The following is a 23,560-nucleotide window of genomic DNA, read 5'->3' on the forward strand; positions in this document are numbered from 1 at the left end:
CCATGCCTTGTCTTCTCACCCCCGCCAGGCCCTGTCGCAGCTAGGGCGGGCATCACTCCTGGCCTCCACCCTGCAGGTTCCGCGGCGAGGGTGCGTGTGGGCAGGGACATTCTCGCTGTCTGGCTGCTTCATGCAGGGGCTGAGTTGGGGGTTGTCCTGATTTGGGAATTGTTGTTGTGTGCTATTGATTCAGTTCCCACTCTTAGATACCCCATGAGCAGAGTAGGACTACCCCATAGGATTTTCTAGGCTGTAATCTAACAACAACAGTCTTTACAGAAGGAGATCCCCAGGTTTTTCTTCTGCAGAACTGCTATGTGGGTTCAAATCGCCAGCCTTTTTGTTAGCAGCCAAATGCATTACCTGTGTGATATATGTGTTCTACTGGATTGTTTTGAGAACTAGCTTCTGTTTGCTTTGTGGTTAACAAAAGCTTTATCACACGTGTAAAGGAACATGGTACGCGGGGGGGTGGTTTGATAATAATTTCCGAGTCTTCCTCATTAGCAGTTCATGAAACTCTTCCCTGTGATAATCAAAGGAGATATGGCTGCAGCAGTGGGTACAAACATAGCAACGATTGTGAGGATGGCACAGGACCAGGCCGCGTTTCCTTTTGTCATGCATGGTCGCTGTGAGTTGGAACCAACTCAACGGCACTTAACAGCAATTTTTAGTAGTGGCCCAAGCTGGGTGTGTCTCCTGGGCCACACTCTTGCTGTCCCATGTCTGACTTCAGAGGCGCTTGTCTCTACTGCTGTGCTTGCTCAGGATTCGCTTTCAGGTGCAGAGCTTTGTTGGTCATATTCCTATGGAGACAGGGCTTCATCGGCTGTTGTTGCGTACCGCTGTGTTGGCAGGGTCTTCCTGTTCCTCTCCCATCCTGCAGGTTCTCTGTCGGGACTCTCTTGTGTCCAGCATTGTAGCCCTACACAGGTGTTTGAGCTTTTTGGTGGCACTTGTAACTTCCAGATTTAGTCTAAGATTAAAACGGAGCCCTTTGCATTCCTTCTTGCATCTCCGTCCTCCTGGGTTCACGGTCCTTCCTGCCGTGCAGCCTTTTGGAACTGCCTGTATCGGGTCTGCTGGTGGTAAGCTCTATCTCAAGATTGATTTCTATCACCTTTTTTTCTTGAACAATAAATAACTCCAGATGAGTTGTTTTCTTTAATCTTTTTGAAGATTTTAATTTCTTACTTTCTGGTTTCTTTTGTAGTTGAAAGTATTGCTGTCAGTTGAATGCGTGGTAGACAGTGCATTTTCCTTCTGTCTTTGCCTTTGGTGTTCTGCATTCTCTCCTTAATGTCTCTAAGAATGGACTTTTTATAAACGCATTGCCTGGGATATTTTTTTCTTCTTGAATCTGAAGATGCATCATCTTCATTAGTTTTGGAAAATTCTCAGCCATTGTCTCTTTGAATATTGTCTTTTTTATACTCTTCCTGTTTACTCCAGAACTCCAATCAGATGTCTGTTAGTCTTCAAACAATCACGCAAAGCTCTTAATCATACTCTTTCACGTACACGTCTCTCAATGTCCCTGATACATTCTGTGAAATAGGATGTTATGTGATTTGGGTGTTGCGTGAACACCATATTATATTCATGTAGTCCGCGGGTTACAAACACCCAACTTACGTACAATCCATAGTTACAAACCAACCCCCATAAAGCCCGTTATATTGGAAATTCAAGGTACATACAATGGTTCGTAACAACAAGTAGGCTTTACTTGCAACGTGCACCAAAATGTTGTTGTATGACTGTATTATTTGTTAAAGATGTTTTAGTGTATTGGGAAGTGTTTCTTTGATTTTTTTAGGCATAGGAAGGTACACTAAAAAACCAAACCTGTTGCCATCGAGTCAATTCAGACTCATAGCGACTCCATAGGATAGAGTAGAACTGCCCAATGGAGTTTCCAAGGAGCTCCTGGTGGATTCGAACTGCCGACTTCTTGGTTAGAAGCCATAGCACTTAACCACTACGCCGCCAGGGTTTCCATAAAGGTTGTCTTGTCAGGAGTGGGATTCGAACCCGTGCCTCCAGGGGAGACTGAGGCCTGAATGCAGTGCCTTAGACCGCTTGGCCATCCTGACATTAGATATGTCCTCTATGTCCCACTCTCGCATCAGGATTTCTGAACTCTGTTATAACCTCAGGGGACCACAGATGGACGTGCAGCTGGACGTTGCCCACATGGACGTTAGATGGCACGTGGCTATATGTGTTTTATCTGCCGTGTCCTGGGCAGTTTCTTTAGATACGTTTTCTTTCTTTTTTAGAGAAGTTGTGTTTTCCCTCCAAATTTGCCTGGTCTTTTTTGGTGGTGCATTGCTTTTCACTCATCTTTCTTATTTCCTTTTTTGTTTCTTTAAGCATTTTAAACACACTCTTCTGTATCTCATAATTCCATTATCTGATTATTTAATCATGCCAGTTGTTATTTTTGCTTGTTTCTATGCTTCTTCAAATTTGGGGTAGCAAGCTCAGCTTCTGCCCCTCTATGAAGAGCCTGTGTGTCCTGGCTTGAGTGTGAGAGAATTTGGCCCTGTTTCTACCAGGCACCCCAGGTGTCACCTACATTGGACAACTTTATGTTACTTTCTAGACTTGAGGGCACACCTGTGATTATAAATTCTCAGGGAAACAGAAGTTTTCTTATCTTCTTTACCAATGAAGAGATTCTTTTCACCTAGTCCGGAGGTCAGCAAATTATGGCTTGTGAACCAAATTCGACCTGCTACCTGGTTTTAAAAATAAAATTGTATTGGAACATATTTTATTAGACCATGTCTGTGACTCTTTCCTGCTACAATGTGACAGAGATCTTATGGTCCTCAAAACCTAAATTGTTTACTCCCTGGCCCATTACGGAAGAAGTTTGTCCATGCCTGCCCCTAATCCACCTTCTGATTGAGACCCTCAGCTTTCCATAGGGGGTCTCAGTTTAACTCCCACCTTCGGAGGGTCTGAGTCCTTGTCTCTCACATACATAAACAGTTAAGGACTAAACCTCTTGGTTATTTCACCTCCTGCTTAGAAGTTTGGTTTTCAGCTTCCGTTTTTTTAGAGTGGGGGTGGTACATTAGAATGTTCTTTTCTGGAAACACCAATCCGAGTCTGTGTATTTTGCAATTAAACAAAAAGAGGAACTGTTGTAGACTGTAAGCTGCTTGAGGTCAGGCGCTACCTTGCCCTGGGCCTCCAGCTCCTAGTCTAGCGTGTGGCATGTCCTCCCGACGGACAGTAGCTACCTGGGAATTCAGGTAGCTTACCAGTAACAGCTGTGCAAAGTGCTGCATTTCCCACTCTACCGGGGGGCCAGGTCCTGTCTCCGTGTGGGCAGGAATGAGGACCGCAGGCCAGGGGAGCCGGAAGCAGGACTTCCTTCCTGGGAGGCCCTTTCTGGGTGCACGTGTGAGAGGTACGCGTGGTGTTGTCCTTTCAGGCTCGTACCCCATCTGCTAGGAGAACGCGGCCACAGATGTCCTGGACCCAGGACAGCTCAAGTTCCTCGTACGTGATGAGGCGGTGCACAGAAAGGCAGATACAGGGAGCACTGCCCTCCACTGACTAGACACTCTGAAAATAGTTCTTGAATTTAAACCTTGACTTTGAGGGTCGGCTCTGCGGCCTGGGTATTTGTGGCCTCTGTATAGTATTATGGAAACCCTGGTGGCATAGTGGGTAAGTGCTACGGCTGCTAACCCAAGGGTTGGCAGTTTGAATCTGCCAGGCACTCCTTGGCAACTCTATGGGGCAGTTCTACTCTGTCTTATAGGGTCGCTATGAGTCAGAATCGACTCGACGGCACTGGGTTTGGTTCTGGATATAATATTGTACCTTAGAGTTTGTTTCACTTGTAAGCCAATCTTGACATATATCACAGATAAATGTATCTGTGCTATCTGCATATGTGTTATTTTCCCTTTTATGTAAAAGGCTTATATGCCTTTGAAAAGGATTCATGGTGAGATTTTTTAAAAAATAGGCAGTTCTTCTAGTTTACTTAAAAAAAAAATTGATTTTCCTCCTCCTGCTGGCGACTGCAGCTCTGTGGGCTTGCCCCCCGACCTGTGGCTGTCATACCTGGTGTAACTGCTGTTGCCTTTTTTCAGTTGTCTGTAAACCCACTCAGGACAGAATCAGTGTTTTCCTAGTCTTCATGTCCCCAGTTTCTAGCTCATCGTTTGGCACGTATTAGACACTGAATAACATTTGTTGAATTGAGTTAAATATAACATTTTCGTTTTGTGTGTAACTTCCTCAGGAGTAAATCTGTTGTAAGCTCTTTCTGTGTTTCTGGCCTAATTTCACTGCTAACACCTACATCTTCAGTTATTTAAAAAGGAAGTCAAGTGTGCCCAAGAGTTTGCCTCACTTTCTTCCTAAAACACATGCATTAACATACCCATGTGCGTGCATATGCGTAAACCACAAAATAAGCCCCAAACCTCAGAAGTTGAACAGGGAAAATCTAACAGCTAATCTTTACTGCGTTATTTGGCTGTCATAAGTCATGTGTTATTAGAGTCAAATGAGGCCTGTGGTTCAGCTGATGTTGAGAGCTCCATGAAAGCTGGTTTATTGTTAACAGCTCAGAACCATTCAGGATCAGTAAAGACAATTCAGTATTACTTTGTTATAGTAGGTATTATATTTTTGTGTAATGAATGTACAAATCATTAAATGTATTTTCTCATAGCCTAGATTATTACATGTTTGATTTGGTAAAAAAAAGTATTCATGGACACCTGTGTGTCAGTGCAGTTCTAGGTGCTGTGGACGCAGCTGAGAAACCAAACAAAGCCCCTGCTCTCGAGAAGCTGATGTTTTACTGTGTGTGTATGTGTGTGTTGGGGGGGGGCAATATAGAAAAATAAATATGTCAGGCATTGATAAGTGCTGTCTTGGAAGAAGTACAACCAGAATGCTCTTTAGCAGCAAGGATGGCGAGACTGCATCTCACATACTTTGGGCATGTTATGAGGAGGAACCAGTCCCTAGAGAAGGACATCATGCTTGGTAAAGTAAAGGTCAGTGAAAATGAGGAAGCTCTTTACTGAGATGGATTGATACAGTGGCTACTGCAAGGGGCTCAAACATAGCAACAATTGTGAGGTTGGTGCAGGACCGGGCAGTGTTTTGTTCTGTTGTGCATGGAGTCACTATGAGTCGGAACCGACTCAAAGACCTAACAACAACAACATTGATAAGTGCTAAGAAGAAAAACAAAACATTGCCAGGGGACTAGAGAGTGCAGGTGTGTGTGTGATGTTGCGATAGAGGGCTCAGGTAACATGTGAACAGAGACCTGCGTGGAGTGAGGGAGCAACCCTGCGGCACTCTTTGTGTGTTGGAGGAGCACCAGGGAGGGCTCCAGGTGAGGGGCAGGAGCAGCTTCAGTGCCGGGCATGGTGGGAGCTGAGGCCAGAGGGGCCGTGGGGGTTAGGCCAGGCCAGGCGGGGCCTCATAGATGAGAACATGGATCTCACTCTGCATGAGATGGGAAGCCACCAGAGTGCTGCACCCAGCAGTGCTAGAGCTCAGCTGACTTGGGTTTTAAGTGGATCGCCCTGCTAGCACATGGAGAAGGGTCTGTAGGGTGCAGTGATGGGGGAGACCCATTGGGAGACCTCCGTGGTTATCTAGGAGAGAGGCGATGGTGTCTGGCACAGGGTGTGGGCAGTGATGGGATTCGGGATTTTTTTGGAAGTGAGGCGTAAAGACTGACCCCTAAGTAAAGCAGCACCTTCTACTGGTGGTGCTTTCTCATTATTTTCCTGTTTTTTTTTTTTCGTTCCATAACAGAACCCAGATTAAGTGTAGCTCCAGAGATGGATATCATGGACTACTGCAAAAAAGAATGGCGGGGAAATACACAAAAAGCAACATGCATGAAAAAGGTATGACAACTACGTCCACGTATCACAGGGCTTGCAGGTAGTCTGTTATCAGTTGTTATTTAATATGTCCTTTTATATTTTATAAAGTTAGCCGTGACAGCTGCTGTTTGACTGTATAAATATTGTTGTTCTAATGGTAGACATAAGGAAACAGACCTCAAAGATAAGGGACTTTTTTTAGGGCCACAGTACAGGCAGTTCCCGACTTAAAACCGGGTTCCGTTCCGACGACTCTGTCATAAGTCAGTTCTGATGTGAGTCAAATCTATTTTTTTTAGTTTTCATTATTATTGCCTTTTATTATCAGTGTCTTTGTGCTCCTTGGAAACTCTGTGGGGCAGTTCTACTCTGTCCTATAGGGTCGCTATGAGTCGGAATCGACTCAATGGCACTGGGTCTGGTTTGGGTTTGGTTTATAAATTCGATCCTGGTGCATCTGCGAGTGAACATCTGAGAATGATAGCATCAGCAAATTATGTGCTACAACACTGTCCATAGTACGTATTACTAACGATAAGATGCACCCAAAAAAGTGGGGTCATAAGTGCAGTTCATCATCACTGAAGTGGAAGTCGGGGGCTGCCTGTATTAATGGAGAGTCAGGACTAGTTATTCAGGAATTGGATTTCTTTGTAGAACACAGAATGATTCTGCAGTTCAGACCTGGGCCAGCCGTTGCTCATCCTCTTGGGGGCGTTGGAGACTGGCCTTCTCCGCCTGGTGTTATCGGAGCCTTGGGTGGGCACTGGAACTGTTCCTGGGACCAGCTGAGTCCATTCCCCCACTGCCCAGCCCCTTTTGGATGCCCTGTGTAGAGGGATCTGGAATTGGCCACCTTCACTTAGGGTGTCCCTGGAGCTGCCCTCCCAGTCCTGTTGCATAGATTGGGACCCTAAGGTCATGCCAGGGGCTGTAGGGCAGCATCAGTGATTCCCAGAGTGGTGCTGCTGTGACTCTTTGGGCTGGTTCCGTTCAAACAGAACCAGTGTCGCTCAGGTCAGACACCTTGCCCCCTCTCACATGGCACAGCCGATCGAGCAGTAGATCCTGTTGGCTCTACCTGCGAGATGTGTCCTGGATCCAACGTTCCTAATTATCAGGTTGAACTCTGTGAAATTGCTACTATTTGACTGCTTTTTATGAAAATGGCAATTTCAACCTAATACTTAGCCCCGTCTTGTTCACTTCTCTATTGGAATTATTTAAATTATGAATTTAAGTGTATTTCTTCTGTATTACAGATACTGATCTGTCATTTTTGAGAGAAATATTTTTCAACTATTTTTTTTGTTTGTTTTTTTAATGCTTAAAATTTTCCATTTTTTTAATGTTTGAATACGTTTATTCTTTTCCACAGAGCTTGTTTTTGTAGAAAATACTGCATCCTTCAGCAGGTACTTCAAGCACGCCTGCCTGTGCGAAGTGGGCTGGCCTGCGTCAGAAGGCAAGCTGCCACTTTTAAAACTCCAAGAGCAGATGTCAGCTCTCAGTCCCTGCAAGTCTGGTGTCTAGACTCTTTGCTTGCCGGGCACTTGCTGGGGGCTCAGCCGTGAAATACCTGCACTCTCCACCCTTGCCAGAGGTTCAGAACGTTTTATCTTTTTATGGCTGTCTGCTAAGTAGGCTCATCAGCCACTCTTAGATGTTCCTCCTTCCTGCCCTGTATCAGTTTAGATAACCAGGAAGCCAAGTATCTGAACTGTTTCCTCAGCTTCCCCAGAAGTGCTTTCACTGACTTGCGATTCTCCTTTATGACCTTAGCCTTTTTAGAGGATCGCTTATAGCAGTTGGTGACTTGAAGACTGTAATTGAAGATTTCTCCTAAATCATCCAGATATTCCACATTCAGGGGCTTGGGCTAAAATCATGCCTCTGTGGGTTTCATGCCAGGAAGACTTGACCCTGTAGGTAGAGTCATTCAGTGACAAGCAATCACCTCCACGTCAGAAAAGTGCCACATCTGGACCCACCAGTGGTGATTGGCGCATCTCTGGTGCCTGACGACAGCTTAGCTCTCGGTTCTGTATTAGTCCTTGTTTGTCTACATGTATAGTCTTTATTTTGGATATTCTTTTGGAAGTAAGCACGTATGGATCCAAATTTAATTTACAGAGTTTGTCTCCCCTCTGACGTAACATGAATAATGAGCACATTTGGAAAGTGCAGTGTCTGTTGAACAAGCCATCCTAAGTCCTCTGGGGGGAATGTGGGGTCCGCCATAGGGAAGGAGTGCATGTGGCAGGTGTGATAGGCCCTCACATCCACAGTGGTTGGATGACTAAGTCAAAGTGCTGCTCTCAAAATGGTATTATTGGAAGGAAGTGCTCAAGGACCTTTCCCTGTCATACTCACTTAGAACGTCATCCTCTGATTTGCATTTGAGCAGGTCCGACTGGAGAAGTCAGGTCGTCACGGGTGCCTGTGTGCCTGTCACTGGGATTTCCTCACGTCCTTTTTTTTTTTTGTGTGTGTACGCCTCGGAATTGTCCAGTTGGTGGCTATCTTTGAGTGACTGAGTATGCCACTGAACATTTTCATTTCCTCATTTCACTTTCAGACTGAGCAAGAATGGCACTTCCATCCACGGTGTTATTTATTTATTTATTTTAAGTATAAGAATTATCTGGATATCTCCTAGCTGTCAAACCAAAAACCCATTGCTGTCGAGTCAATTTCAACTCATAGCGACCCTATAGGACAGAGTAGAACTGCCCCATAGGGTTTCCAGGGAGTGGCTGGTGAATTCCAACTGCTGACCTTTTGGTTAGCAGCCAAGCAAGCTGTTAACCACTGTGCCACCAGGGCTCCTTCTAGCATGTAGACTTCTTTATATATACCATACAGACTTGGGATTTGGTATACAGTTCTTAATTCAGAGATACAAACTTAGCACATTTTTCTCAGTCTCTTCTGCCTCTTCATTAAAGAGGTCAGGGTCAACATGAACACAGAATAAGCCCTTCAGAATGTTAGTGGTCAATAAGTGAATGTTAACAGTAGTTGCTTAGAAAGGGACACACGATTCCATCTTTGGGGTGACAGATGTGTTTTAACAATACTTAGTATATATTATATGTCTAGTCTATCGTGTACATTGCATATGCAGATATTTCATACAGTACTCAGATTTTATAACTTTTTTTGTTATTAAAAAAGGGGTTGGAATGTCCCACATAAAGCCTTGTTTCCATTCTTGCAGCAATCTGGGACAATTTTTCCCCACAGAGTAAAACTCTCCCTGCCATCTGAAGTCAGTAATGACCCACTTTGGATTCTTTGATACTTTCACCCAGGGCTACAAGGAAGTTTCTCAGAAATTCACCTCCATAAGGTGCGTCCGCGGCGATAATTACTGTGCGCTGAGGGCTACGCTGTTCCAGGCCATGAGCCAGCTGGCGGAGCTGCCCCCCTGGCTGCAGGACCCGGAGCTCACGCTGGTACGCTGCCACCGCAGGTTTGACTCCGCAGTGTTTCCCGTAGCTGCGTGAGAGACTTCCCCTTTCTGCCCATGCTTTTGCTGGTGTCGCTTGTGACATGGTGTCAGCTTGTGGGTGTGCTCAGTTCTATGTGGCTGGCACGATTTCACGTAGTAAAATGGCCAAGAATAATGGGTATTTCCCAGATAAGAAAGACAACAAAACCGATTCAAGCAGTTCAGCTGAACTAGAGAGCAGATGTTTAGAGTTTGTAAAAAAAACTTTGGAACAGTTTGACCTCAATGTTGGAGTTTACATCAAGTGGGCAGTATATTTTATAATTTAAGAACCTGCCAGGGGCTTAGAAAACATGTTTCTTACTTAATTCAGGAAATAGGTAGAACCCTCTGCACAACGTTAGGGGGACTGGCCTTGTGAGCAACTGAGCAGCCACACTGGAGGAGAGATGGTAACACCACCTTGGCTTCCTGGGAGTGTGTGATGGCTAAGGCTGTGTGTCAGCTCGGCCAGGTCATGATTCTCAGTGGTTTGGCAGTTATGTTGTAGTTTGGCAGCTCTGTAATGTAATCCCCTCCACAGTGCGATCTGATATAATGCCATCACCTCCATGACGAGATCTCCTGTGAGCAGTCAGTTGGAACAGTTTCCTTGGGGGTGTGGCCTCCATCCAGCATAGGTGGACCTTCTGGCAAGGCTGGCTGGCTTTTGCTCATTCTGGATCCTGTAGCTGACTCGTGTTCATCTGACCTCTGGTTCTTGGGACTGGAGCTAGCAGCTTATCTGCTATCTTACCTCCCAATGCTGGGATTCATCAGCCTCCACAGCCTGTGAGCCAGAGACCTGCTATCTGACCTTCTGATCTTGGGCTCACCAGCCCCTGCAGCTACGTGAGTTAGGAGAAGCCTCCAGCCTGACCCACAGACTTGGGACTTTCCAGCTTCTACAACCTTGTGAGCCATTTCCTTGATATAAATCTGTCTGTGTATATTTATACACTGTACTGGTTTTGCTTCTTTAGAGAACACAGCCTAGGAGGGGAGGAGGGTCAGGGGCTGTGTCCCAGACCTGGCCCTCATTAGTGTTTTAAGTCCAAGACTTGGTGGTGACTGGAAAGCCGTGCATCAGTGTGTCCAGGCCGGAGATCAGACAAAGTCACATCATAATAAGCTGGATGACAGAATATCCCAAAAGATTCTGGTGGGCAGAAATGATTGAGCAGAACTGACAATATGACATTAATTGGAAGAAAATGTATAGTCTGTAGTTAAAAAAAAAAAAAGAATGGCACAAGTGCTGGCTGGAGGAGAGTTGCCTTAACAGCAGTTTATGAAGGAAAAAAAGGCGTCAGGGCTTTAATTGATTGCATGCCCAGCGTGAGTCCGCGCGGAATGTGGTCTCCAGCCCTGCTGACGCGCTGGCTGCATCGGAAGGAGCGCTGGCTGAAGTCCAGGCGGTAGCAGGCCCAGCGTGAGCGCCACTTTCTGCCCTGTGTCTTCACTAGCAGACGGCTGTTGGAGCGTGACCAAGGTGGCTCATCTCATTTAGGGAGTAGTTAGAGGAGCAGGAGGTTCTTGCCTGAGGAAAAGATGACTTCTAGAGGAAACTGGTAGCTGGATAAAATGTTTGAGGTCTGTTAGGTGAATGAGGGGTCCTACGGCTCCAGAGGGCAAAACCAGGGCCCGTGAGTGGAGGGTACCGTGTGCCTGCCTGTCCGCTTTATGATTATCCATTTTATAAATCACTATAAAATCAGCACACGTACATAAGCTGTCGAAGCCTTGTCTGTGAAAGATACTTTTTTCTAAGCAATGACATATGTCATCTTAAGCAGGTTTTTCAGCACAAACTTATTTTTCTATCTATATAAAGGTAAAAGAAAGAAAGGCTGTTTTGTCCTTTGCTTGTCACGGCATTTATTAGTAATGAAGTATTTCAGAAGCCTTGGTCTGTAGGCAGCAGGATGCCTGTGGACACAGGCAGTGCCGGGAAGCCCGTGTGGAGCACCAGCCGCTTGTTTTCACTTCCGTGCTTGACAGCCTTCACTTCATTTACAGATCGTGACCTAAAATCCTCTACAATGTTAGGCTGAGTTTTTCTTCTGAGCCTTTAATTTAAGGAGCTGTTTACATTTGTGGACTTAGTTGACATCATGAATTTGAATTTTTATACTTCCCCAGAAACTGTCGCAAGCAGTGTCCTAAGTAATTAAACATATGAAACACTTCCTGGGAAAGTGAAGCACAGCAGCTCCTGCCTGGAGGCGGTATGAGAAGGCAGAGGGGGACAGGAGCTGGTTGGACGGACACGGGCAGTACGGGGTGGAGAGGAGGAGTGTGCCGTCACATTGTAGGGAGGGCAACTAGGGTCACATACCAAGGTATGGGTAAGTTTTTGTATTAGAAAGTGACCTGGATTGTAAACTTTCACTTAAAGCACAACAGAAGAAAGTAAAGCGCAGCTGCCTTCTGTTTCACGGACAGGGTGCGTTTGGGTAGGATCGTCGGCCTTATTGCTGACGGCCTAGGCAGGCTGCGTCCATTTCTGATTGGCAGGGACGAGTTGTGTGCAGCAGCTACAGGGCTTTGGGGTGGGTTACCTGACTTGCTTTGAGTGATGTGAAAATTTTTTTTAGTTTCTCAGAAATTCTTTCCAGTTTCTTCCCTTCCAGTATCTTCTGTGTATTAGGTAACAAAATTTTTCTCTTGACCAACTAATTAGTTGGTCATAGTGGTGTTATTTTTGTCGTCTAACATTTATCGAAGGCCAGGAGGCCCCAGAAAACACATCATACCTGCCTGTGAGTTTTATAATTAAGCTTGTTAGACTTTGGTGCTGCTACATGACAGATGAAGAAATGACTTTGGTCTTTTCTTGCTCTCATCCAACCGGAAGACTTGTTCCTCTGTTGATTTTTCCCATAATTTGCCATGTTTTGCACAACTCTGTTCACAATTGTTTGTTGCATCACTCAGAGGCTTGCTAAGGTGACAGAGTCACTGGGTGCTTCACAGTCACGTGCCAGTGCAGGTAAGGGCACACAGCTTCACCTGGTTGTGCTTGACCAGACGGTTTCCAGCTCCTCCCAGCAGCAGGCCTCCTCTGATGCTGTGCTGTCCTCTTCTCATTCTGCCCTGCACTGGCCTTGCCTTGTCCACCCTGACAAGGGCCTCGTGGAAGGAGCGAGTGCATGGTGGGGTGTGCTGGAAGACCAGGGCTGGAACCAAGGACAGCAGAAGGGGTGGAGGTGGGGGTGAGGGCTGCAGAGCTGGGTGGTGTGGGTGGGGTACCTGATCCATCACACCCGGGAATGATAGACACTCAGCATCTCCACATATTACTTGTAATACGTGTGCTTGAGACGAGCAGTCAAGTGAATTGTTAATTCTGTTGCCTGTTGTATAGGAGTTTTGGTATGATAGGCAGTGTGCCCCTCTCCTACCCATCTTCCTTGTGGATAGGAATCAGTTGTGCCCTGTCATAGTGAGTAAAATCCTGCTTGCTGTTGGAACTTGGTATAAATTACCTGTATTAAAAAACAGGATAGACTTGCTATTATAAACACTTGGACCAGGCCCACAGTAAATCAAAACCAAACCCATTGCCGTGGAGTTGATTCTGACTCACGGTGACCCCAGGTGTTACAGAGTGCAGCTGCACCACACGGTTTTCTTTTTTTAATTTTTGTTGTGCTTTAAGTGAAAGCTTACAAATTAAGTCAGTCTCTCATACAAAAATTTATATATGCCTTGATACATACTCCTAGTTGCACTCCCCCTAATGAGACAACACACTCCTTCCCTCTGCTCTAGTTTTGTGTCCATTCGGCCAGCTTCTGACCCCCTCTGCCCTCTCATCTCCCCTCCAGACAGGAGCTGCCCACATAGCCTCATGTGTCTGCTTGAGCCAAGAAGCTCACCCCTCACCAATATCATTTTCTATCCCATACTCCATTGCAATCCCTGTCTGAAGAGTTGGCTTTGGGAATAGTTCCTGTCTTGGGCTAACAGAAGGCCTAGGGACCATGACCTCCAGGGCCCTTTTACTCTCAGTCAGACCCATTAAGTCTGATCTTTTTACAAGAATTTGGGGTCTGCATCCCACTGCTCTCCTGTTCCCTTAGGGGTTCTCTGTTGTGTTCCCTGTCAGGGCAGTCATCAGTTATAGCTGGGCACCATCTAGTTCTTCTGGTCTCAGGCTGATGTAGTCTCTGATTTATGTGGCCCTTTCTGTCTCTTGGGCTCATAATTACCCTGTGTCCTTGGTAGTCTTCATTGTCCTTTGCTCCAGGTGGGTAGAGACCAATTGAGGCATCTTAGATGGCCGCTTGCTAGTGTTTAAGACCCCAGACGCCACTCTCCAAAGTGGGATTCAGAATGTTTTCTTAATAGATTTTATTATGCCAGTTGACTTAGATGTCCCCTGAAACCATGGCCCCCCAAACCTCCGCCCCTACTATGCTGGCCTTCGAAGCTTTTAGTTTATTCAGGAAACTTCTTTGCTTTTGGCTTAGTCTGATTCAACAGGGTTTTGTTGGCTGTAACCTGTATGGGAGCAGAACGCCAGGCCTTTCTTCTGTGGTGGCTCTGGGTGGGTCTGAACTGCCAGCCTTTCAAGGAGTAGTCCAGGGCAAACCATTTGTGCCACCCAGGGATCTTAAGACCCACAGTAGCCCTTCTGGAAATGGCTGTGTGTCAGTTTACCTTGTTCCTTGGTCCTCCTGAAGTGCCGAGGGCCTCTTACCACTGCCCTGTGTCCAGTGACAGCTGTGTGTCCTGCTCAGGGCACAGACACCTCTGTTACTCTGTGTGCACGTGGCTTTTGGAAGTCCCGGGAGCACTGGCCGCCGCTAGAACCACAGAAATGCTTCTCTCAGCAGGCAGCTTGGAGGGAATCGCGTTTGAGCGTTACTAACTAGGGTCTGCTGAACAGGGCCAGCTCAGCGCTTACCCATCTACCTTCAGCTGTGGCGATGGTGGGACACCTAAGTGTGTTCAGGAGTCCATAGACCCAGAACCAGCCTCGGCCACGGCTGCAGGCCACACGCTAACATCCGTGACCTGTGGTGCATTTCATCAAGATGCTCGGGTGAACCCAGAGAAGCCATATTTGTCCCTGAGGCATACGTACGCTTTAGTGAGCTGCACCTGGTTCCCTTGGCAGGCTGAAGGATGTCCTGTGTGGATTCTGCCATCTCTGCTCCCATAGAACGTCAGTTGGTTTCAGGACATTAAAGGGAAACAGGAGAGCTAGATGGGGAGGCCTTCCCCTTACTGTGAGCTCAGCGAGAGATCCCAGGCATTCTCTGCTGCTGCCCAGCTTCTCGGCCTTACTCTTCCACCTGTGAGGGGGAGCTTCGTCCTTACCTGCTCCTCAGTCCCTGAGAAGGGGTGACCTGTAAGCAGGAGTCCTCAGGTTTCTATGTACACTACGTGTTGGAATGTCTCTGACTGGGTGGGACCTTGGTGGTGTTAGAGTGGAGTAGGCTATGTCCAGCCCTTTTGTTGAATTAGCTTTGGGGATGACACATTTTTGTTGTTAACCCTTTAGTCATGGTGGTGACTTCAAGAACTGTAGGCATTTGCTAGAGAAAGCAGACTGTTTAATTCCGTCACAAATGAAGTTACACCTAAACTAATTACTACTTTAATCTTAGATTCTACAGAAAATTCTTTATTCCTTACTTAAATCTTTATTTTAACAAAAGTGCAGTCCTTTTGTGCTTAGTAGAAAAGATTAGCTCTTTATGCGCTTCTGTGTGTTGTGACTGAGGAGCCCTGGTGGCACAGTTGTTAAGTGCTCGGCTGCTAACCAAAAGGTTGGTAGTTGGAACCCGCCAGCTGCTTCATGGGAGAAAGATGTGATAGTTTGCTCCATGAAGATTACAGCCTCGGAAACCCTATGGGGCAGTTCTGCTCTGTCCTGTAGGGTTGTCGTGAGTTGGAAACTTGATGGCAGTGGGTATGTGTTATGACTCCTGAAAGGATTCAGTTTTTTTCTTCTAAATAATCTTGACTCCATTGTTCTTTGTTAATCGTCTGTGCTTTTCACTCCTCATTTTTTGACTTTCTCCAGGAGTAGACTGCCCTGAACTGGATAGTTAATCTAGTGCCAGTGTGACCAATGCCTTGAAGCAATGAGGAACAACCTCTTAGGTTCCCCTGTGTGTAGTTAGGGCTCTAGGTCTCCTAAGTCTGCAGCGTGTGGTGCCTGCCTTAAACCCCTACCAGCTGCCCGGCTCTCCTGACCTCATCTTCGCCAGCTCACCCTTGTGGAGCCAGTCTTTTCTGCTCAGTTGCAGTTCTTTGTGCCAGCTGTGATTCCAGCTTGCTGCCACTTGAGGGCACCTTAGGTTCTGGTGATGGACCCAAGAACCCAAATGGAAGGTTTTGCAGCAGAGCTGCCCAAATACTGCTGAAGCGCCAGTGTGGCACTGGGCTGGGCTGTGCGGCTCTGAGGGGGCTGTCGCCTGTCATCCTTCTTATAAGCCGAGAACGTGACCGCCCCCCCGCTTGCCCAAAGTGTGATTGTAGATTGCCATCACTGTGGTGACTTGAAGAATCATGGATGTCCCTGTTGTGGTTCTGTTTTTGCAGAGATGAAACCACCTTAGTTTCACACATGTGTGCTAGCTTGAGCAGGTAAAGCTGGAATTCCCATTCATGAAAGGGCCTTTAGCGTCTTAGACTGCGGTAGAACTGCCTCATTTAGGCTGTCGGTTAAGTAAGCTCAGGTTCCATGTAGCATGTCATAGGATTTAATTATTCTTTAATGATCTTTTAACTTGGAGGTGAACTTTTTTCTTTGTAAATTTTATAGCTTTGAAGTAATATGGCTCTGCCCAGCCTCATTGTGTGGCTTTTCTCCTGACATGCCCAAGGTTGCTAGAAGAGTCTGGGTTCCCAGGCCGTCATCCATCAAGTTGAGTCTCAGCTTGCCTCTCACACTCCATATTCTATGGATAATTAGGGGAAAACAAAATAAATACTATGGGCGAAAAAGAAATGGAGAACGAGCAGCTGGTAGTTCTCTCATAGCTCCCTAAACCCCTGCCTCTCCTTCTCAGGTGTTTCTCTTTTTTTTTTAAATTATACTTTAAGTGAAAGTTTACAAATCAAGTCAGTCTCTCATACAAAAATTTATACCCACCTTGTTATGTTTATTTATTTATTTATTTTTTGTTATGTACTCCTAGTTGCTCTCCCCCTACCTGTATTCCCATGTCCATTCAATCAGCTCCTTTCTCCTCTGCCTTCTTATCTCCCCTCCAGACAGGAGCTGCCCACATAATTTCATGTGTCTACTTGAGGCAAGAAGCTCACTCCTCACCAATATCATTTTCTGTCTTATAGTCCAATCCAACCCCTGTCTGAAGATTTGGCTTTGGGAATGGTTCCTGTCTTGGGCTAACAGAAGGTCTGGGGACCGTGACCTCCAGGGTCCGTCTAGTTTCAGTCAGACCATTAAGTCTGGTCTTTTTACGAGAATTTGAGGTCTGCATCCCACTGTTCTCCTGCTCCATCAGGGATTCTCTGTTGTGTTCCCTGTCACGGCAGTCATCGGTGATAGCCGGGCACCATCTAGTTCCTCTCAGGCTTATGTAGTCTCTGATTTATGTGGCCCTTTCTATCTCTTGGGCTTATAATTACCTTGTGTCTTTGGTGTTCTTCATTGTCCTTTGCTCCAGGTGGGTTGAGACCAATTGATGCACCTTAGATGGCTGCTTGCTAGCTTTTAAGACTCCAGATGCCACTCTCCAAAGTGGGATGCAGAATGTTTTCTTAATATGTTTTGTTATGCCACTTGACTTAGATGTCCCCTCTCAGGTGTATTTTTTTATCCTGCTCTACTGATGAGACAGTTAAACTAGATGTAATGTTGTTTCCTTGAATATTAAAACTTTGAGTATACGTGTTAACATTACTTAACAAAAAGATCTTTTTCTACTTTGTTCTTAGTTGTTTTTTTTTTTTTAAATCAGCAGTGAGGTTTTAATTGTCCTAGTCAGAAGTAGGCTTTCATTTTATCCTGGACCTCTCATGCCCCGAAGTGCCGTCCCGATCATGCTCAGGTACTGACGGTAGGCTGCCAGTGAGCCCAGCCCCTGAAGACGGTTCATGTGAAGCCACCACCTCCACACAGCCTCAGTGTATGCTTTCCAGTGGCTGTGGGATGTTTGCGACTGTGGCCGGCAGCCCAGCAGGGCAGACGGTGCCTTTGCATCTCAGCCAGAACCGCTGTTTCACTCCCGTAGCCTGCCTCTGGGCTTGAGTCCCTGACTTCAGATTTAGATCCCCCCGCCTAGACCCCAGTGATGGGCGGGCATGAGTTAACTCTGGAGACGGAGGTTGGTTCTCTAGGCTCCCATGGTTCCTTATGTCTTAGATCCTGTGGTGGGCTTCTTGGAGTGTTAATGCCTCTTTATCTCTCTGTTCCTTGACGCACTAGTTACCAGAAAAACTAATCAGCAAATACAGCTGGATCAAGCAGTGGAAACTTGGACTGAAGTTCGACGGGAGGAGCGAGGACCTGGTTGACAGGATTAAGGAGTCCCTCACTCTTCTCAAGAAGAAGGTTTGGAACATGTTGTTGTCTGTCTCTGATCACAGTGAAAGCTCTTGCTCCTAATGGCCCCAGCAGACGGCTCTCAGTCTCCACACAGCCAGTTACCCAATGCTCCTGACCGGTTTCTAGGCAAATAATTTTAAATGGACACAAATTCTTCCTATGAGGTTGTTGGTAAAATGGAGAAATGTCAGTATCATATATTCTTGGTGGAGATGTATTAGTCTATTAGAAAGTAAAATGTTTACCTTTCTGAAAAGGAAGCCTTTATAAATATAGTCTTTGTTCTAAGTTGTATTTGTAAGATTCAATTAAGTTATTTAATCCATATTTCTTATGGGATTATCAAATGATACTGACTCATGTTTATTAAATTCTTCCCAATTGTGTTCATGTTTCAAGATTCTGTCTGTATTTGTTAGACTTCTTTTCCTTATGGCTTTCAAGTGAAAAGATTTAATAACTTGTCTTGGAAACTGCCCTGAAGGTTTCTCTGAAACTGAAGTGTAGGGAGAATTTGATCTGCCAGTTCTGTTGGTTTGGGTCTTAGAGTATTGCCTTTCTGGGGCACACCCTGTCTCATCCGGCTCGGCTCATATGGCCTGCACACACTGGCCCACACCCGCCCCTGGGTCGTCTGTCCTGCACACACTGGCCCACACCCGCCCCTGGGTTGTATGTCCTGCTGTGCACTGGCCCACACCTGCCCCTGGGTTGTATGTCCTGCTGTGCACTGGCCCACACCTGCCCGTGGGTTGTATGTCCTGCACACTGACCCCTGGGTTGTACGTCCTGCACACTGACCTACACCCGCCCCTGGGTCGTCTGTCCTGTACATTGGACCACACCTGCCCCTGGGTTGTATGTCCTGCACACACTGGCCCACACCCGCCCCTGGGTTGTATATCCTGCACACTGGCGCACACCTGCCCCTGGGTTGTATGTCCTGCACACTGACCCCTGGGTTGTACGTCCTGCACACCGACCTACACCTGCCCCTGGGTCGTCTGTCCTGCACACTGGCCCACACCTGCCCCTGGGTTGTATATCCTGCACACTGGCGCACACCTGCCCCTGGGTCGTCTGTCCTGCACACTGACCCCTGGGTTGTACGTCCTGCACACCGACCTACACCTGCCCCTGGGTCGTCTGTCCTGCACACTGGCCCACACCCGCCCCTGGGTCGTCTGTCCTGTACATTGGACCACACCCACCCCTGGGTTGTATATCTTGCACACTGGCCCACACCTGCCCCTGGGTTCTAAGTCCTGCACGCTGGCCCACCCTGGCCCTTGGGTTGTATGTCCTGTGCACACACTGGCCCACACCCACCCCTAGTTGCTTGACTTGGAGCAGCCCATAGCCCTCCTCACCAGGAACCCGGGGTAAGGGCCTGCGGATTGTTCCAGGCTTTGTAAGGGGTGAGATGAGGGGGCAGCTAAGGAGATGTCAGCATGGCCTCTTAAGGTTCCTTCACCACACTCACCCCAGGAGTGACCTGTATACTAGTTCGTGATCCTGTTCGACTTGCAGCTCCGTGGGAGACTGTCCTGCTGCTTCCTTCATACCCAGTGCCTGGCACAGAGCTGGCACATAATAGAAATTCAGCATATGTTTTGTTGAGTGAAGGAACAGAGGTCCCTGCCTTGCTGGACCCTAGCGTCGGTTTATAAAGATAAGACGTGTTTATTGGAAAACATACTTTAAAAGGAAGTCTAGTAGTTTCATCTTTCTTCCATCGTGAAGAAGTGAAGAGAGAGACAGGAAGGGCACTCTACTTCCGTTGCCTGTTGGAGCAGAATGCAGGACTCTATCGGCCGAGGCTGCACCTGCTCAGTGCCAGGCTAGTGGAAGGGTTGAGGGCAGGCTCTGGCCTCACTGTGTGGTGGAGCCAGCAGGGGGTGGGGCGGGGGGGCTCTTCAGCTCCGCCCGTGTAACTGTTTCCTCTTTCTCTTTTCCAAATTTTTGTGAAATTGCCTACTTTGCTTTATTAGATTTACCTGCTGTAATTAGACTGTTCATTAGTAATCTGAGCCAGCATTTACGGAGCACTTCCTGTGTGCCAGGCTCTGCACTAAGCTTTCTGTGTTGTTCTCACAACTATCAAGGAGTAGTTGCTGTGGTTATCCTCATTTTACAGATGAGGACACTAAGAGCCTGGTTAAGCACCCTGCAAAACCCTTGGTGATGAAACCTCGATCCCATCCAGGCTAACTCTAGAGCTGTGCTCTTGACTGTCAGTTTGGTAATTCGGTCTACTTCTGAGGACATTTGAGATGCAGGCAACATGTTCAGGCTTTCAGCCCACATTGGAGAGAGTCCTATGGTACAGCCATTGCCATTAACATTTACTCTTGAGGTTTTAATTTTTAATGGTTTTTGAGAGAAATCGTTACTAGTTATTCCTAAGGACTGACATTTGTGTTGGCATCTCTTATTCTCGTTCACTCTAGCTTAAAAGCACGTACACTTACAAGGTTTTCTTGTTCACTTAAAGAGTTTGTCTGTGTTAGCTGAATGCCTAACACTCTGCTTTATTCTTAATCAGGAGTCAGTAAGAATTTCCTGTATGTTGAAGCTCATGTATGTTTTTAAGAGGTTAGAGGGGTAAGTTTAGTAAGCTAATGTTCAGGAGACTCCACCATCTCCCTTGTTCATCTTTTCTTTTTGATGGTTGGCTTTGTGTTTTGAGTGGTAACTGCTCCTGGAAGCCTCTTAAGGGGTGGAGTCACTTGAACTGCTTTTTGCAGCTTCACACACAGGCCTCACCCATGCACCTTAGCTCTTCCATAGGTATTTCTCATTGCCTGGGAAGCTCAGGGAATAGAAAATCACGTTCTCTGGTCCCAGTGCTTCTCCCAATTGCATTGCGCTTTTGTTTTTTTTCTTTCAAATTAATGGGGAGAAAAGGTGGACAAGAAATTTGTGTGGTCCAAGAAGCACCATTACTTGAGCTAAAAATATGAATGCGTGAGCATTGGTGCGTGGCCCGTGGTTTTCTACTTTTGAAAATGATTTCTTACTCATAGTATGGCAGTATACCAGGGATTTGTGGAACAAAAATTCTAATGATGACGTGACTGTCTTATTGTAGTGGGCAGGCTTGACGGAAATGAGAACCGCAGAAGCAAGGCAGAGAGCTTGTGATGAACTATTCACCAACGAGGAGGAGGAGTACAGCCTCTATGAGGCCGTCAAATTCCTAATGCTGAACAGAGCCATTGAACTCTATGATGACAAAGAGAAGGGGAAGGATGTCCCATTTTTCTCTGTGCTCCTCTTTGCTCGGGACACATCCAGTGACCCTGGACAGCTGCTGAGGAACCACCTAAACCAAGTGGGACACACTGGTGGCCTTGAACAGGTAAGTTATGGCTTAGAGGATGTATTACCCCAAAACATAGCTGGTTTAACCATCAGACATTTATTTTCTCACAGTTTCTGTAGGCCAGGAATTCAGAGTAGCTTAGCTGTGTTGGTATGCTGGCTCAGGATTTGTTGAGGTTGCAATTGGATGTTGCCTGGGACTACAGGAGGCCTCAGTTTCTCATGTTAGTTAGCAGGAGGGCTTGGTTCCTCATGGTTAGTTAGCAGGAGACTTCAGTTCCTCTTCGTTAGTTAGCAAGAGGCCTCAGTTCCTCGTGGTTAGTTAGCAGGAGGCCTGAATTCCTCATGGTTAAGTTAGTTAGCAGGAGGCCTCAGTTCCTCATGGTTAGCAGGAGGCTTCAGTTCCTTGTGGTTAGTTAGTTGGAGGCTTCAGTTCCTCATGGTTAGTTAGCAAGAGGGCTCAGTTCTTCATGGTTAGTTAGCAGGAAGCCTGGATTCCTCAGGGTTAGTTAGCAGGAGGCCTGAATTCCACATGGTTAGTTAGCAGAAGGCCTCGGTTCCTCATAGTTAGTTAGCAGAAGACTTCAGGGTCTCTATATAGAGCTGCTTGAGTGTCCTCATGACATGGCAGCTGGCTTCCCTCAGAGTGATTTGAGAGAGAGCAGGGAGAAAGCTGCAGTGCCTTATGTGACCTGGCCTTAGAAGTCACATGCTGACTTACACCATAGTCTTTTCATAAGAAGCAAGCTGCTGAGTCCATCCCACATTCAAAGGGAGGGGATTGAGGCCCCACCTTTTCAGGTGAGGAATATTGAAGAATTGGCTTTCATCTTCAGGAAGGTGGATGCTATCAGTACACTCGGCTCTGGGAGACTGCAAATAAATGAAGCACTTGGAATAGGTACCCAAAGGGTCTTGTTCAGTCTTGGCAGCTCTAGCTTTATTAGGTAGTGTCTTAGTTATTCAGTGCTACTATAACAGAAATACTACAAGTGGTTGACTTTGACAAACAAATTATTTTCTCACAGTTTAGGGGGCTAGAAGTCTGAATTCAGGGTGCCAACTCTAGGGGAAGGCATTCTCTCTCTTTCAGCTCTGGGGGAGGGTCCTTGTTTCATCAGCTTGGTGATTTTCATGTGTGGCATCTCTCTTCCCCATGCTTGCTTGTTTGCTTGTTTAATCTTTTATATCTTAAAAGAGGTTGACTTAAGAAAGCCCTACCCGAGTCCCACCTCAATATCATAACAAAGACAACCCATTCCCAAATAGGATTATAACCACAGATATAGGGGTTAGGATTTACAACACATTTTGAGGGGACACAGTTCAATCCATAACAGGTAGTATCCTTTAAAAATGAAAAGACCATCACCTTGGCCAGTAGAGCCCAGTCTTTCTTGGGTCTTTCACAGATATGCCAGGTTTGGAGTTTTACAGAGACCTAATGCAGTATTTTCCCTGGAGCCAACACTTGACTCACCACACCTAGCACTGTCTTTGGTGTGTTCCATGAAATTCATAATGTTTTCCTAAAAAGTCTTAGGTTTTTTAGTGGGATAGCCGACCACTAAAGTAGCATTTTGTAGCATTAAGGTCATCCAGAGTGCTGCCTTCCAACTTACACGACTGCACTTGTGCTGTCTTTTCCCCCATATCAGGACCCAAGTTGGCAGATACTGCAGGGAGTAGAGAGCTGACGGGATTCAACTCTGAGCCGTGCTTGAGGGTAGAAGTCTGTTCCACTGATCGCTGCTGGGTCAGGCGGGATTGCTGGTCATTATTTTAAAATTATCTGTACTCAAGACGTAGGTTACTTCTGTCTCCTGAACCATAGCACATACCACGCGCTAAAAGCCTGGTGGCGCACGGTTTGTGGATGAGACCGATGTTTGTCTTTTCTGAGACCCACCCGGCAAGGTCTGCTGTGATGTGGAGTTCTTTCTTCTTTTTTCTCTGAAACAGCATTATTGAGATACCATACCCAAAGTTTATACTTTTAAAGTGTGCGATTCCATGGTTTTAGTATATTCACAGAGTTGCTTGACCATCACTACCATCTAATTTTAGACCATTTTATCACCCCAAACAGAAACCTTATACCTGTTAACAGTCACTCCTTGTTCCCTCTTTCCCCCTGGCCCTAGGCAGCCGCTTTCTGTCTCTAGATTTGCCTATTCTGAACATTTCATATGAATGAAATCATATAATACGTGGCCTTTGCGACTGACTTCTTTCACTTAGCATGATGTTTTCGAGGTTCGTCCATATTGTAGCATGGATCAGGACTTCATTCCGTTTTATTGCAAGGTGACATCTCGTGTAGCT

General features: G+C 46.4%; 1 protein-coding gene across 2 annotated transcripts in view; it reads left to right on the forward strand.

The window, feature by feature from the left end:
- OTULIN (OTU deubiquitinase with linear linkage specificity) overlaps positions 1–23,560 on the forward strand; it is a 39,532-nt gene that overhangs the window by 12,757 nt on the left and 3,215 nt on the right. The window contains exons 3-6 of one of the 2 annotated variants that reach the window (XM_049861296.1): positions 5,815–5,909; positions 9,203–9,346; positions 17,792–17,917; positions 21,003–21,272. In XM_049861296.1, coding sequence (XP_049717253.1) covers positions 5,815–5,909; positions 9,203–9,346; positions 17,792–17,917; positions 21,003–21,272 — 635 coding nt within the window. The remainder of the gene's footprint in view (positions 1–5,814; positions 5,910–9,202; positions 9,347–17,791; positions 17,918–21,002; positions 21,273–23,560) is intronic. The other variant, XM_049861301.1, reaches the window with a different exon arrangement.

Source organism: Elephas maximus, chromosome 2 (genome assembly GCF_024166365.1).
Source record: "Elephas maximus indicus isolate mEleMax1 chromosome 2, mEleMax1 primary haplotype, whole genome shotgun sequence".
NCBI lineage: Eukaryota > Metazoa > Chordata > Mammalia > Proboscidea > Elephantidae > Elephas > Elephas maximus.